This window comes from Lissotriton vulgaris, chromosome 8, assembly GCF_964263255.1.
Source record: "Lissotriton vulgaris chromosome 8, aLisVul1.2, whole genome shotgun sequence".
In the NCBI taxonomy this organism is placed as follows: domain Eukaryota; kingdom Metazoa; phylum Chordata; class Amphibia; order Caudata; family Salamandridae; genus Lissotriton; species Lissotriton vulgaris.
In genome coordinates, this window is record NC_141696.1 from 563,541,609 (window position 1) to 563,553,968 (window position 12,360).

The 12,360-nt window shown below is 49.5% G+C and overlaps 1 protein-coding gene across 1 annotated transcript in view; it reads right to left on the minus strand.

Moving 5' to 3' along the window:
• The window catches only part of CLYBL (citramalyl-CoA lyase), a 2,598,854-nt gene that overhangs the window by 1,816,411 nt on the left and 770,083 nt on the right, over positions 1–12,360 (minus strand). The window contains exon 3 of the mRNA XM_086934376.1: positions 9,664–9,702. Coding sequence (XP_086790502.1) covers positions 9,664–9,702 — 39 coding nt within the window. The remainder of the gene's footprint in view (positions 1–9,663; positions 9,703–12,360) is intronic.

Consider the following 12,360-nt stretch of genomic DNA (forward strand, 5'->3'; position numbering starts at 1 on the left):
ATTCGCTGGGGAAGAAGTTCAATCAACTGATCGGGTTTAGTAGCAGCCACTTGTCCAGCGTCTGCCGCTGTAATGGCAGCCCAATCACCACCTAATTCATTCGCGTGATCTTGGTGACGAATCTTGGCCCATACCGGTTGCGGTACGACATTGCCAAACAACATGTCGATATCGGCCAGATTCATTATCGTAGCGTCTACGAGCTGCGATAATTCTTTGTAATACCCCGCAGGATTTTTGCGAGGATCAGGCAAAGTTTGTTTCACCTGAAGCACTTCCGATCGTTTCCAAGGGAGGTGTATCCACACTCTCTGGAAATGTGCTGGTATTGGAGCATTAGCATTAGTATTATCAGCGGGTACCCAAACTGGCGGAACTTCACGCATAGGATATTGGCCAGACCCATCTCGTTGTTCAATGTCCTCAACGAACAATGCATGAGGAATAGGAGCGGGACGAAGAGATAGCAACCGCTCAATAGCACGTCGGACATTAGTGTCGACTATCAGTCCAGTTGCGAACTGAAGCCGGAGTTCAGACAGGGCGGTCAGCACCTCGTCAGGCGCATTGGCCGCTATCTGATCATGTAAGAACTTGCACATTTCATCAAACACATATCTCTGAGTAGGTATGTTGAATTGATCAAACGTTTCGAGGACAACACGAGGTGGATTTCTAACAGGGTTTATCATCCAACCCATCGCCATATTGTATAGCGCAACACGTTCTCTATTACCAGGAAGCTGGCTACGTCTCTGTGGACCATCAGAACCTGCAGACCCAAAAACAGGTCCGAGCGACTGAAAGAAGTTTGTCGCAAGGGGAGAATCACGATTACGAGTAGAGGGAGAAGAGTAAGACACAGGACTAACAAGAGAAGGAGTAGAGACGTTAGCAGCAACAGGGGTTAACAACACAGGAGCAGTAGCGTGAGCAGTAGCGGGAACAGGAGTATGTGGAAGCGGAGGAGCAGTAGGAATAGAAATAGGCAAAGGAGCAGGAACAGTCGGAAGAGCAGGTGCAGGTTGAGGAACTGGTGGAGGAATTACAGGTGGAAGAACAGGTACGGCAGGGACCACAGGAGCTGCGGTACCCTGTACGTACGGAGGTGGCGACTTCATAAGATAGGACATTAAAGAATCCTCAACTGCCTCTTCCTTCTTATCCGACTCCGTAGGCAAAACAGGATAGCATTTGTCTATGGACATACGCTGTAATCTCTCAAACACTTCCTTATCCTTATCCTCCTTATCACGCTGAAACTGCTCAGCTTTCTTCACTATAGTAGCAACAGTATCTCGCTGACTACGTTTATTTTGTCTGATCTCTTTCTGTCGGGCTTCTTTGCGCCAGAACCGAAAGGCATCAAACATGGCCGGCCTTGATTTACGTTCGAACAACTTTATTTCCAAATTATCTAAGATCGACGCTTCGAAGCTACCGTGAGGTGGCCAACGAAGATCGCCGTCTTTCTTTGTATATTTGATCCAATAATCGTTAAAAGCAATCGGGCCTAGCCCATGTTTGCTATATAAGTCATATGTAGGAGTTCCAACCGGAGGTATCGGACACGAGTCCTCCAGCAGGGAATCCGCACCACAAGGTCTAAAGCAACTGAACAAAGTACTGCGACCAGGCATCTTGCACACTAGCCGAGTTTCACAAACTTCAAGGGTTACGGGATTTCGGGATTTACCAAGTCCCAGCAAAGAACTAAACCCTCGGTCTTTGGCGGCTGCAGTCGTCAAACAAATACAACAACAACAAAGTACGCTAGCAAAGTGTCACCGACAAAAACACTCACACAGCGTGTACAACAAAGACACCCGCTAAAGTGTCTACAACAAAAACACTCGCTAAAGTGTTTACAACAAAGACACTCGCTAAAGTGTCTACAACCAAGAACTCTGGGAGCGACCCACAAATACTTAACTCAAAGATCAATGGCGTCCTCAGGAAGGCCCGTCAATCGTCTCGCTATACCAAGGTCTACGCCAGGCGCCAAAACAGGTCTACAGTCAGGGCAGCAGTCCGTCGCAGCCGTTAGGAGGCGGGAATCTTCGCGGGAAAAGTCTTCGGGCCACTTATTTCGACAACAGGATCGATGAAGCGGGGTGCACCTTCCCTCGGAGATTTCACACGAAGTTCCTCACGATCGTCGGGCTTGGACCGGTACCACTGATGCAGCCCCACGTTGGGCGCCAACTGAAGGACTGGGTTCTTTGGACCCAGCGGTGCCAGGGCACAACACCTGAAACCTTCGTGGGTAACCTGCTCCGGCGTACAAGTCACAGAGACACGGGACACTTCCTTCGGCGTCAAAGAGTCAAGGTTTATTTACTGCAGGGAACACAGAAGTCACAGGAAGTACATCGAGTGTAGTTCGGGGAGACTGCTTCAAATTGTATTTGTGGATCGCTCCTTTTATACAGTTTTTACCCATAGGATAACATGATACACAATAGTTTACAACCTGGTTCCCACAAGTCGCTCTCAGAGGGGTCGCTTAGATCACTTTGAAACACACAAGATCCGGAACATAAGTGCGGAAACATTTGGCGATTACCAACTGTAAAAACCCATCTTCCCACCATTAGCAAATTCCAATCAGCAGTAAAGTAGATCGAAATAGGAACGAAGACAGGTGCAGAGGAAGACGGAGACAGTAGGGAGATCGGAAAGGGTGTAAAAGGGGAGTGTCGAGAAGCACGAGATACAGGCATCAAAGGGACGTGCCTAATGAGATGCACGACTGAGACAATAAGCCCGTGCGGCAAGATGAGCCTCGAGCGGCGCCATCTGCCTTACAGTAGCATCCCCCTCGTCATAAAGACACTTACAAAGAACATGCGTCTTCCGCCATATCTTGGGAGTCCCAGGGTCGCGAAGCGGACAGCGTCCGTTCGCTGGCTACTTGAGGGCAAGAGACAAAATGGATGCCGTATCTAAGATGGAACCCGTGGGTACAGATGACAAACCCACATAACAAACGAACGGTTTAAGTTAGCACAGCGAAACTGCGCACACTTACAAAACTCGTCATTTGCGGTTCATAGATACTAGACTCGACCATATTCGTGCGAGTCGAAAACACCACTTACAATCGTCACGGAACCTCAGGTGGAGGGTTCGCAACTATCCTCAGCAACCTACGAATGTTGTGAGACGTATTTCTAGTGGGGATAAAGCCCGATTGGTCCTTGTGGATCAAGTCTTGCATATGGGCCATCAGCCTGGTGGCTAGTATAGTGCTCAAGATTTTGTAATCCGTCGTGAGCATCGACAGTGGTCTGTACGATGCCGGGTCAGAGCTGGTTCTATGTGGCTTGAGCAAGGGGATCATGAGCGCCTCACGCATCGAGCAGGGCAGCTCCCCCCTCTCTTTCGCCTCATTGTATACGGTTTGGAGTCGTGGGGCCAGGATATCAATGTATTTACCGTAGAACTCGATGGGCAGACCGTCCACTCCTGGAGTTTTCCTGCGTGCCATTTTCTTTATGGCTCCCCTTATTTCCGCAAGGTCAATTGGGCCCCCGAGGGCTTCCGCTTGGTCTGGTTCTAGGCACGGTAATTGTATTTCAGACAACAAGCTCTCTAACACCTCGGGTCGGTCTACCGGGCCTCTCTTATACAGTCGCTCGTAGTATGCTTTAAAGCATTGTAAAATGTCCGGCTGGGTGTTACACTCAGTGCCATTCGCGTCCGTCAGAGATAATATTGGGGCAGCACCCCTATTGGGGTTTGCTAACCAGGCTAGGAGCGTCCCCGTCTTATCTCCCTCGGCGAGTGCTTTGGTTAAGTATGTTTTGTGGTCAAAGCAGCGAAGGCGCTCCACCTCTACCGCCATTGCCTCCCGCGCTGAACTTACTCTATCCTGCAAGTCGGGGTGGTTGGGCCGCTGTTTCTCTACCGCACGCAAGGCTTGCTCGGCCTTGTACACATCTTCGACTAGTGTTCGCCGTACGCCCGCGAACTTCCCTATACAGTGCCCCCTTACTACCACCTTGAGCGCGTCCCATTCCACTGCCCTGGAAGAGGCAGTCCCCTCATTCTCGGCAAAGTATTGGGAGATTCTACCTTCCAACGCTCCGCTGAACGGCGGATCGTCCAAAGTGTCCGGATGAAGCCGCCACGTTGGGATTGGCGAGACTTCGTTCATCCAGGCAAATGTAAGGAGTAGGGGGTTGTGGTCCGAAATCGTGCGCGCTAGGTATTCGGTTCGAGTAACCATTGGCAACACCGATTGGGAGCATAGGAACGCATCAATGCGAACATGGAGGTCGTGCAGGCCCGAATAGAAGGAATAATCCCTGTCTGTTGGGTGTTGGGCGCGCCAGGCATCCGTCAGGTCCCACAACCCTTGCCAGTTTGATCTGTGTTTTGCCAGTCTGTGAACTGGGGATGCATGTAGAGGTGGGTGTGACCTATCAAGGGTGGCGTCCGCCACGGAGTTGAGATCTCCCCCCAGCAGCACTGAACCCGTTAAATAAGAGGCTAACTGTTTGGTCAGTCTATTGAAGTATGATGCCTGCTCTACGTTTGGCGCATAGACGCTGCAAAGTGTCAGCTGACGGCCCCGGAGCAGACCCTCAACTGCCACATACCTCCCTTCGGGGTCTATAGTGTGCCTAGTAGCTTGAAAGGGAACCCCCGCCCGGATCCATAGAAGTGTCCCCCTGGCAAATGCCGAGTATGTGGTGTGGAATAGGTGACCCCTCCATCTCCTCTGCAGTGCGGTGCCCTCCTTTTTAGTCAAGTGGGTCTCTTGTAGGAAGGCAATGTGTATCCCTCTGCGGACCAGGTAGGCGTGTACTTTGTGTCGTTTTGTCATGGAATTCAGTCCCCGCACATTCCAGGACACACACTTCAACGAGCCCATGTCAGCCATCACCCCAGTCAGTGCAGATTAAATCAATAAACGTACGCTTCCGGACACCAGGCACCTTCCCACCACCTCCCAACCCCACCCCCCCGCCCAACTTCCCATCCCCAACTGCACCTCGAGTCACCCCAACTACTCCAGGTCCCCCCTCCCCCAGAACAGGACTCAACTGCGAAGTAGAGGCACCCATCCAAACTAGCGAGCAAACGTGCTCACGTAAACTTGTAGTCCGTAGTAATCACCACGGGGGCCTTATGGGCCCTGTGGCGCGTGAGCTGGCTCCTAGGCCTGTTAAGCTTCGGTCCCATAACCCTCTGCCCCACAATACTCAATGCGACTCATAAAAGAAAAGTCTCACATTAGTCTGTTCCAATGTCCATGGGGGGGCGCCGCCTTCAGGGTTCCTTCACTCGGAAGCCGCGGACAGCTGTTAGGGTCCAACGATTTCCCCCGAAGTCTGGGGGGTGACCTTCGGGCCCCTAGCCCCGTCCAGCCCCGAGAAGTCAGTGTCTGATCCCGTGGCCAGGGCCTCCGAGGCTGATTCTCTTGCCGATTGGACCGGCGCCGTTCCTGACACCTCTTTAACCGCCTGCAGCGCTGCTCGCCGTTCTTCTTCAGTTTGCGATGTTGAAGGCTTCTGGGCTCCCCGGTTGCGTCCCCGGAGTCTTCTCGATCGTCTGGTCGCATGGTTCTGGCGCTCCTCCTCGGCCCTAAATCGAGCCCCATCCGTGCCCGCCTTGTAGGTGTCCCACCAGGTCCAGGCGTCCGCCGAAGTTTCAAAGAATAACGCCTTGTCGTCCACTATCACTCTCAGTTTGGCCGGGAACAGCAGAGAGTATTGCAGTCCCTCGGTGCGTAGCTCCTTTTTGATGGAGAGAAAGGAGGCTCGCTGTTTCTGAGTTTCGAACGTATAGTCCGGGAAGAGTGTGACGTTACTATTGTCCACCTGGAATGGGCCCGCTTCCCTGGCCCGCTGGAGGAGCCAGTCTCTGTCCTTATAGTGGAGCAGTTTGATGACCACTGGGCGCGGCGGGAGACCCTGGCGCGGGGGTCGGGAGGGCACGCGGTGCGCCCGTTCCAGTGTGAAGAAGGGAGATAAGCCCTCCGGGGCAACCACAGTCTTTAGCCAGTCGGTCAGGTAGCCCACCATGTCCGTACCTTCTTTTTTTTCCGGCAGGCCAACCAGGCGCACGTTGTTCCGCCGACTGCGGTTTTCAGCGTCCTCTGCTCTCTTCTCCAGGGTCTGTATCCTCTCCAGCGCCTCCGTGAGTCGCCCTTCCATCGATTTGTGGGCCGGTACGATATCCTGCAGGGTAACTTCTGCGGCCTTGACTCTGTCCTGCAGCTTTGCGTGATCTGCGCGCAGGTGCCCCAGCCCCGTCGCCACCTGACCAATATCGTGATGTAGGGCCTCCTTCGTAGCAGCAATGGCGTCTAGAATCCGGTCCTGCATCAGTTGGAGCTCCGTGGGGGGTTGCGGGGAGTCGTCTGGTGTTTCCGTGGCTGGGCTCCCGTCCCCTTTGGGTCCTCTAGGTTTTCCCATCTTGCGCCTCCCTGCAATTCAGGACCCTCAGGGTGGTCCGACGTCAACGACGCCTCCCGCAATATTCTGCCACCAACCTCAAGGTAGTCACACTACTAGCCGTCGTCAGGGGGGGTGAGCCGAGTCTCCGGGGGCTGCGTTGCAGAGATCGAAAATGGTGCCAGTGAACCGGTAGGGCTTACAGCTTCCCCCGGCGACCGGGCGTCAGGGGTCAGCACTGGGGTCCACCAGCCGGTTCCGTCGTCCGGTCAGTGCTCCATGGAGCACATCTCAGCGTTCTGCAGCGCCGACGACCCGGGGTGCACAACCCGGGGCCAGGGGCGGAGTGGTGAGTATAAGATGCACAGTACCCCAGCAGGCGTAATCCTCCCTCCGGTCCCGGCTCTCCGTCTCCCACGGGTCCCGGGCTGATTCAATGCCCCTCCTTTGCGGAGTCAATTGCACCCTGCACGCTCGGTCCGGGCCGTGCCGCCGCCCAATCAGGTCACAGGCCCTGCCGGTGGGCCATGCAGTGTCCCCTCCGATCGAGGCTGGACGTCCTCCAAGCACCCTCCACTCTTGTTGCCTCCGTATGCCTCCTCAAGGCAGGCCCGCTGTGTCACGGCCGCTTCCGGGGGTATTGCGCCGTTGCAGGACGTCGTAGGCCTCAAAGCCGGGGCCTAGAGTGAGCCCCTTGTGGTTGTGGGCGGAGCCCCGCCAGCACTCCGCTCCCGAGCGGACCACGCACTGACCTCAGGGTCCGCCGATGCCCCGTGTGGCCGCCGCCGTGTCCCGCGAGTCCAGCACTGTACGCTGCGCCACGCTGTGGCCTCAGGACATCAGGGACGGGGTTGTCGCTATTCCCTAGCGGCTGCGATGCAGGGAGCCGCCATCTTATCCCCTGCCGTCTTGGGTGGTCCGTGCCCTTCAGCGCCCGCTATGCCTGGTGTTGCGGCGCGCTGACCCAACCGGAACAGACCTGAGGGTTGGCTCCGGGATCGACCCGATTTCCACGGGGATCCCGGGTCTGAGACAGGATTTGAGGCGGATTTCAGGCTGAGGGTCGGGAGCCTCGCTAGGCTGCGACCGCGTCCATCGGCTGCTAGCCACGCCCCCCCAAGAGGCAGACAGGCTTGATACGAAACGAGAAACCCAAATTCAAATTGAGCAGACGGGTCCTTTGAAGTGTGAAGCAGGGGGCGGGGGAGCGGATCCCTTTGAAGCACGGCCTCGCGGCCGTGAAAGTGAAACAGCAGCGATGTAATTAGGGGGGAGGAGAAGTGAGGCCGAGCGCGCGCTAGGGTGAATGCCTGAGGCCGAGCGTACGCTGGGGAAGCTTCAGATGCCTGTGGGAGGGAGGCTGATGGGTTTGATGTGGACGCGCGTTCCGCACGAGTGCACTACATGAACTGGACGAAATCCGCGATGGTTTCAGAGCTTGGTTTGCCCTCTATACTCTTGTCTATTATTCCCTTAAGGGATAGAATAGTCGAGATCTAAAAAAAAGAATTATGGAGACAATAAAGTTAAGGAAATCTAAATCAACAGGATACCTGGCTATTGAGTGAGTGCTATGATACAAAAAGGAATAAGCGCAGCAAATTCTGTTTTCTTATTATGATGTTTTTTGGCCATTTTCTTTAACAGGGGGCTCCTATAGTTCTGAGTGAAGATTCTTCTGCTTGTGATGTGTGAATGATCTAGGTAGGTCGTTTCATCAGTAGCACGATAAACTATTGCATACTAGGCTAATAATATTAAATACTAGCTTACCCGTCGCGCGTTGCTGCGATCTCAGAAGAAAGGAAATTTAAGCAAACTTGTTATAACATTCAATTTACATTGTCATTTTTATTGAAACGTATTCATTTTAATATGGAAAACATTTTAAAGTGTTTTAATTCTGTTTATTTGTTCAAGTGCTTGTGGATACACGGTATTTTTAGTTTTTCTGTCTGATGCGTACACGAATAAATCAGAAGGTTTTCCGACGCGTGAACTGGCCACATACAGTTGTCCATGTGAGAAGCACGGATTCTCCAAATCTAGTCCACACACTTGCAGCGATTGTCCTTGTGCTTTGTTGATGGTCATTGCAAAAGCGAGTTGCACCAGAAACTGTAAACGTTCAGTATTGGAAAGATTATGAGGGCCCTGGGGGGCCGATATTTAACAAATTTTTTAAAATTTTATTTTTTTGTTTTGCCAGAAACCTTCGCGGGAGTGTACTCAACAACTTTTAACACATTTTTTAAAAAATCTTTTTTTTTTTTTGGAAGAAACCTTCGCGTGAGTGTACTCAACAACTTCCCAAAGTTTCATGCCGATCGGTGAATGGTGTAGTAATGCATAAAGGACAAACAGACAGACATACCTTCGTTTTTATATATATAGACTATATCCTGATTTATTTGCAGTGCTTTGAGACATATTTTGCTGAGAATAAACCACAAGATGAGATGAGAATCAAATATTCAGTACTGGAAATTATCTTTTGTTACAGGTATTTCAAGGTTATTTACACAGTTTAGACAAAATGATGAGAGGAAATACAAATTAGTACAGTAATGAGTCAATGAACAATAATTATTTTTTCACAGGTTCTGTTTGTTGTGCATTGCAAATTCTTTATTTCTTATATTCTTTTCAGTTTGGTACAGCCAACGCGTTATGCCCTAGAAAGGGCTTCTACAGGGCAAGATAATATAGTAAGTACAGTTCGAGTGTTCACTGTTCGAAATTCCAGTAGCTGAATGCGTCAATAACGTCCCTTGGTCATTCAAGTACGTGCCACTTCAGTATTCTGGTATCCTTAATGTAGATGATATAGATTGTAATTAATTCTGTTATCTCAGTTGCCTCTGACCTTTCCAAGTCTTTAAGGTCTTCCAGTTCCGACAAGTCCTCCCCCGTGTACGGTACAACGTATATGTGTATATCAGACTCAGGTATAGTGTAATAAGTTTCTATTCTATAGGATCTTAGTCTCTCTGTATTCTACGTCTCCTTCCTCGCAGTTCCCTTCCTTCCCTTCCCCCACTTGATCATCTCAAAGCTCTATACTATAAAAGTCTTCAGAGATTGAGGGTGTCGAGAGGTGGACCATATTGAGTTGCGAACCGATCCTGAGAGGGACCTTTTTATCAACTCTTGAGTCTGACATAAACACTGTCCAACATAGAACACAGAAGCATTGTTCTAACACAGTCTATTAGATGTGAGATATATGCAACAGTAAATAAAGACAAAGTGAACTTACCTTATATTCTTTCCTGAAACTGCAGGTCCTCCAAAGACACTAAAAAAGATAAAAAACACATAGTATTACTTCACTTTGCCACATACCCAATACCATAGCATACTTTTGTAAGGGCGTATGTAAAGCTTTATTGTCGGAGGACCTGCTGGGCCATTGTCAGTATAAAAGTAATTTCCAGAAGCTAGAAATGTACCTGTACCTCTCTCAAGAAGAACACATTCACATAATAGCCCCTGCAGCTTTCTGTGCAGGCGTGCTCCTTGTGAAATCTCACATTACTATCATCGAGGTCACTGGAATTATGCTTAAGAGCACCAAATTATCTGACTGCGTTGTCTAAATTATGCTGTATAATGCAGCACTGTTTTTTCATAGTATTAGTTCATTAATTTTTTGGGATTTGTAAACTTGTGAACAAGTTGTAAAACTCTTCGACCAAAGCAGCGGCACAGTATACATTGCAGAATCTGTTTTAAGGATTCTTGCATGTATTGCTTACAGAATGCCTTATTGAAGGTCCCAAGATTCCACAGTTTCTAGGGAAGTATAGTCAGACGACATTTGTTCTTATGAGATCCGAAGACTAACTACAGGCTGAAAGCTAAAAATGTACCTCTACCTCTCTCAAGAAGCACACATTCTCATAATAGCCCTTGCAGCTTTCTGTGCAGGCCTGCTCCTTGTGAAATCTCACATTGCTATCATCAAGGTCACTGGAATTATGTGTAAGAGAACCAAATTATCGGACTGCGTTGACTAAATTATGCGGTATAATGCAGCACTGTTTTTTCATAGTATTAGTTCATAATTTTTTTGGATTTGTAAACTTGTAAACAAGTTGTAAAACTCTTCGACTAAACCAGCGGCACAGTATACATTGCAGAATCTGTTTGAAGGATTCTTCCATGTATTGCTTACAGAATGCCTTATTGAAGGTCCAAAGATTCCAAGGTTTCTAAGGAAGTATAGTCAATCGACATTTGTTCTTATGAGACCGGAAGACTAACTACTGGCTGAAACGTTGACATCCCCTCCCTAAGCTGCTTTAAAAACATGTTGCGTTCCAACAGGGGAGACCATTTATGAACATACAGGAGCTCTACTTAAAATGAGATGCGTCCATGTTGCGTTTTAGGCCGTTTCCTGTCACGGACATCAGGCCTAGCCACGCAAGTGAGGTACCATTTTTATCATGAGACTTAAGGGAATGTCGGGTGGATGGAAGTGTGTGGCTTCCCGCAGATTCCAGAGCTTTCCATCTTAGAAATGTGAGTAAAATGTGTTTTTTCAGTCAAAGTTTGAGGTTTGCAAGGCATTCTGGATTAAAAAACCGGGTAAGAGCCACGCAAGTCACCCTACCCTGGATACCTCTAAGTGTCTAGTTTCCAAACTTATACATGTTTGCTAGGTTTCTCTAGGTGCTAGCTAAGCTAGGGTCCAAAATCTAAAGCTACCCACATTGGAAAAAAATGGTCTGTTTTCAGTGGAAAAATGTGATACATCCATGCTGTGTTTTGGGCCGTTTCCTGCAAGGGCACTGGGCCTACCCAGATAAACAAGGTAGTATTTTTATCAGGAGACTTGGGAGAATGTTGGGTGGATTAAAGTTTGTGGGTCGCCACCGATTCCAGAACTTTCCATCACAGAAATGTGAGGAAAATTAGTTTTTTGTCATAGTTTGAGGTTTGCAAAGGATTCTGAGTACAAAATAACCCAGTGAGAGCAAAGCAAGTCACCCCACGTGGATATCCCTAGGTGTCTAGTTTCAAATATCGTACAGGTTTGCTAGGTTTCCCTTGATGCCGGCCGAGCTCCCCTCACTGAAAAAAAAAGAATCCGTTTTCGGTGGACAAATGCGATACGTTCATGTTGGGTTTTGGGCTGACCCCTGTTGCAGGCACGGGGCCTACCCACACAAGTAGGTACCATTTTTATCAGGAGACTTGGGGGAATGCCGGGTGGATGGCAGTGTGTGGCTCTCTGCAGATTCCAGAACTTTCCATCACACAAATGTGAGGAAAATGTGTTTTTTAGTCAATGTTTGAGGTTTGCAAGGAATTCTTGGTAAAAAAAACCTGGTGAGAGCCACGCAAGTCAGCCCACACTGGATACATCGGGATGCCTAGTTTTAAAAAATGACTGGCTTGCTAGGTTTCCCTAGGTGCCAGCTTAGCTGGGTCCAAAATCAACAGCTACCCTACTTGGAAAAAAGGGTCAGTTATTGGGGAAAAGTTAGAGGCTTCCATGTGGTGTTTTAGGCCATTTCCTTTCACTGGCAGTAGGCCTACCCACACGAGAGGTACCATTTTTATCGGGAGACTTGGGTGAAGGCAGGGTGGATGTAAGTTTGAGGCTCCCCGCAGATTTCAGAACTTTCCATCATAAAAAATGTGTTATTTATTTAATGTTTGAGGTTTGCCGGGGATTCTGGGTAAACAAAAACTGGTGAGAGCTGTGCATGCCACCCACCCTCGATACTCTTAGGTGTCTAGTCCAGGTCAATAAGCCTAAAAGTAACTGGTAAACTCCAGGAATGCCTTCAATTTCATTGCTATCTTCTTGTTTGCCAGGAGCAAAGTAAGGTCCATTGTTTAATTTGTTGCTCAGTGCTTCTTAGCCCCAGGAATCAATCCACAAACCGTCACTTTCAAGACTAAAGCTACTACTTCCTACCAGTAATTCCTAATCATGGGGCCT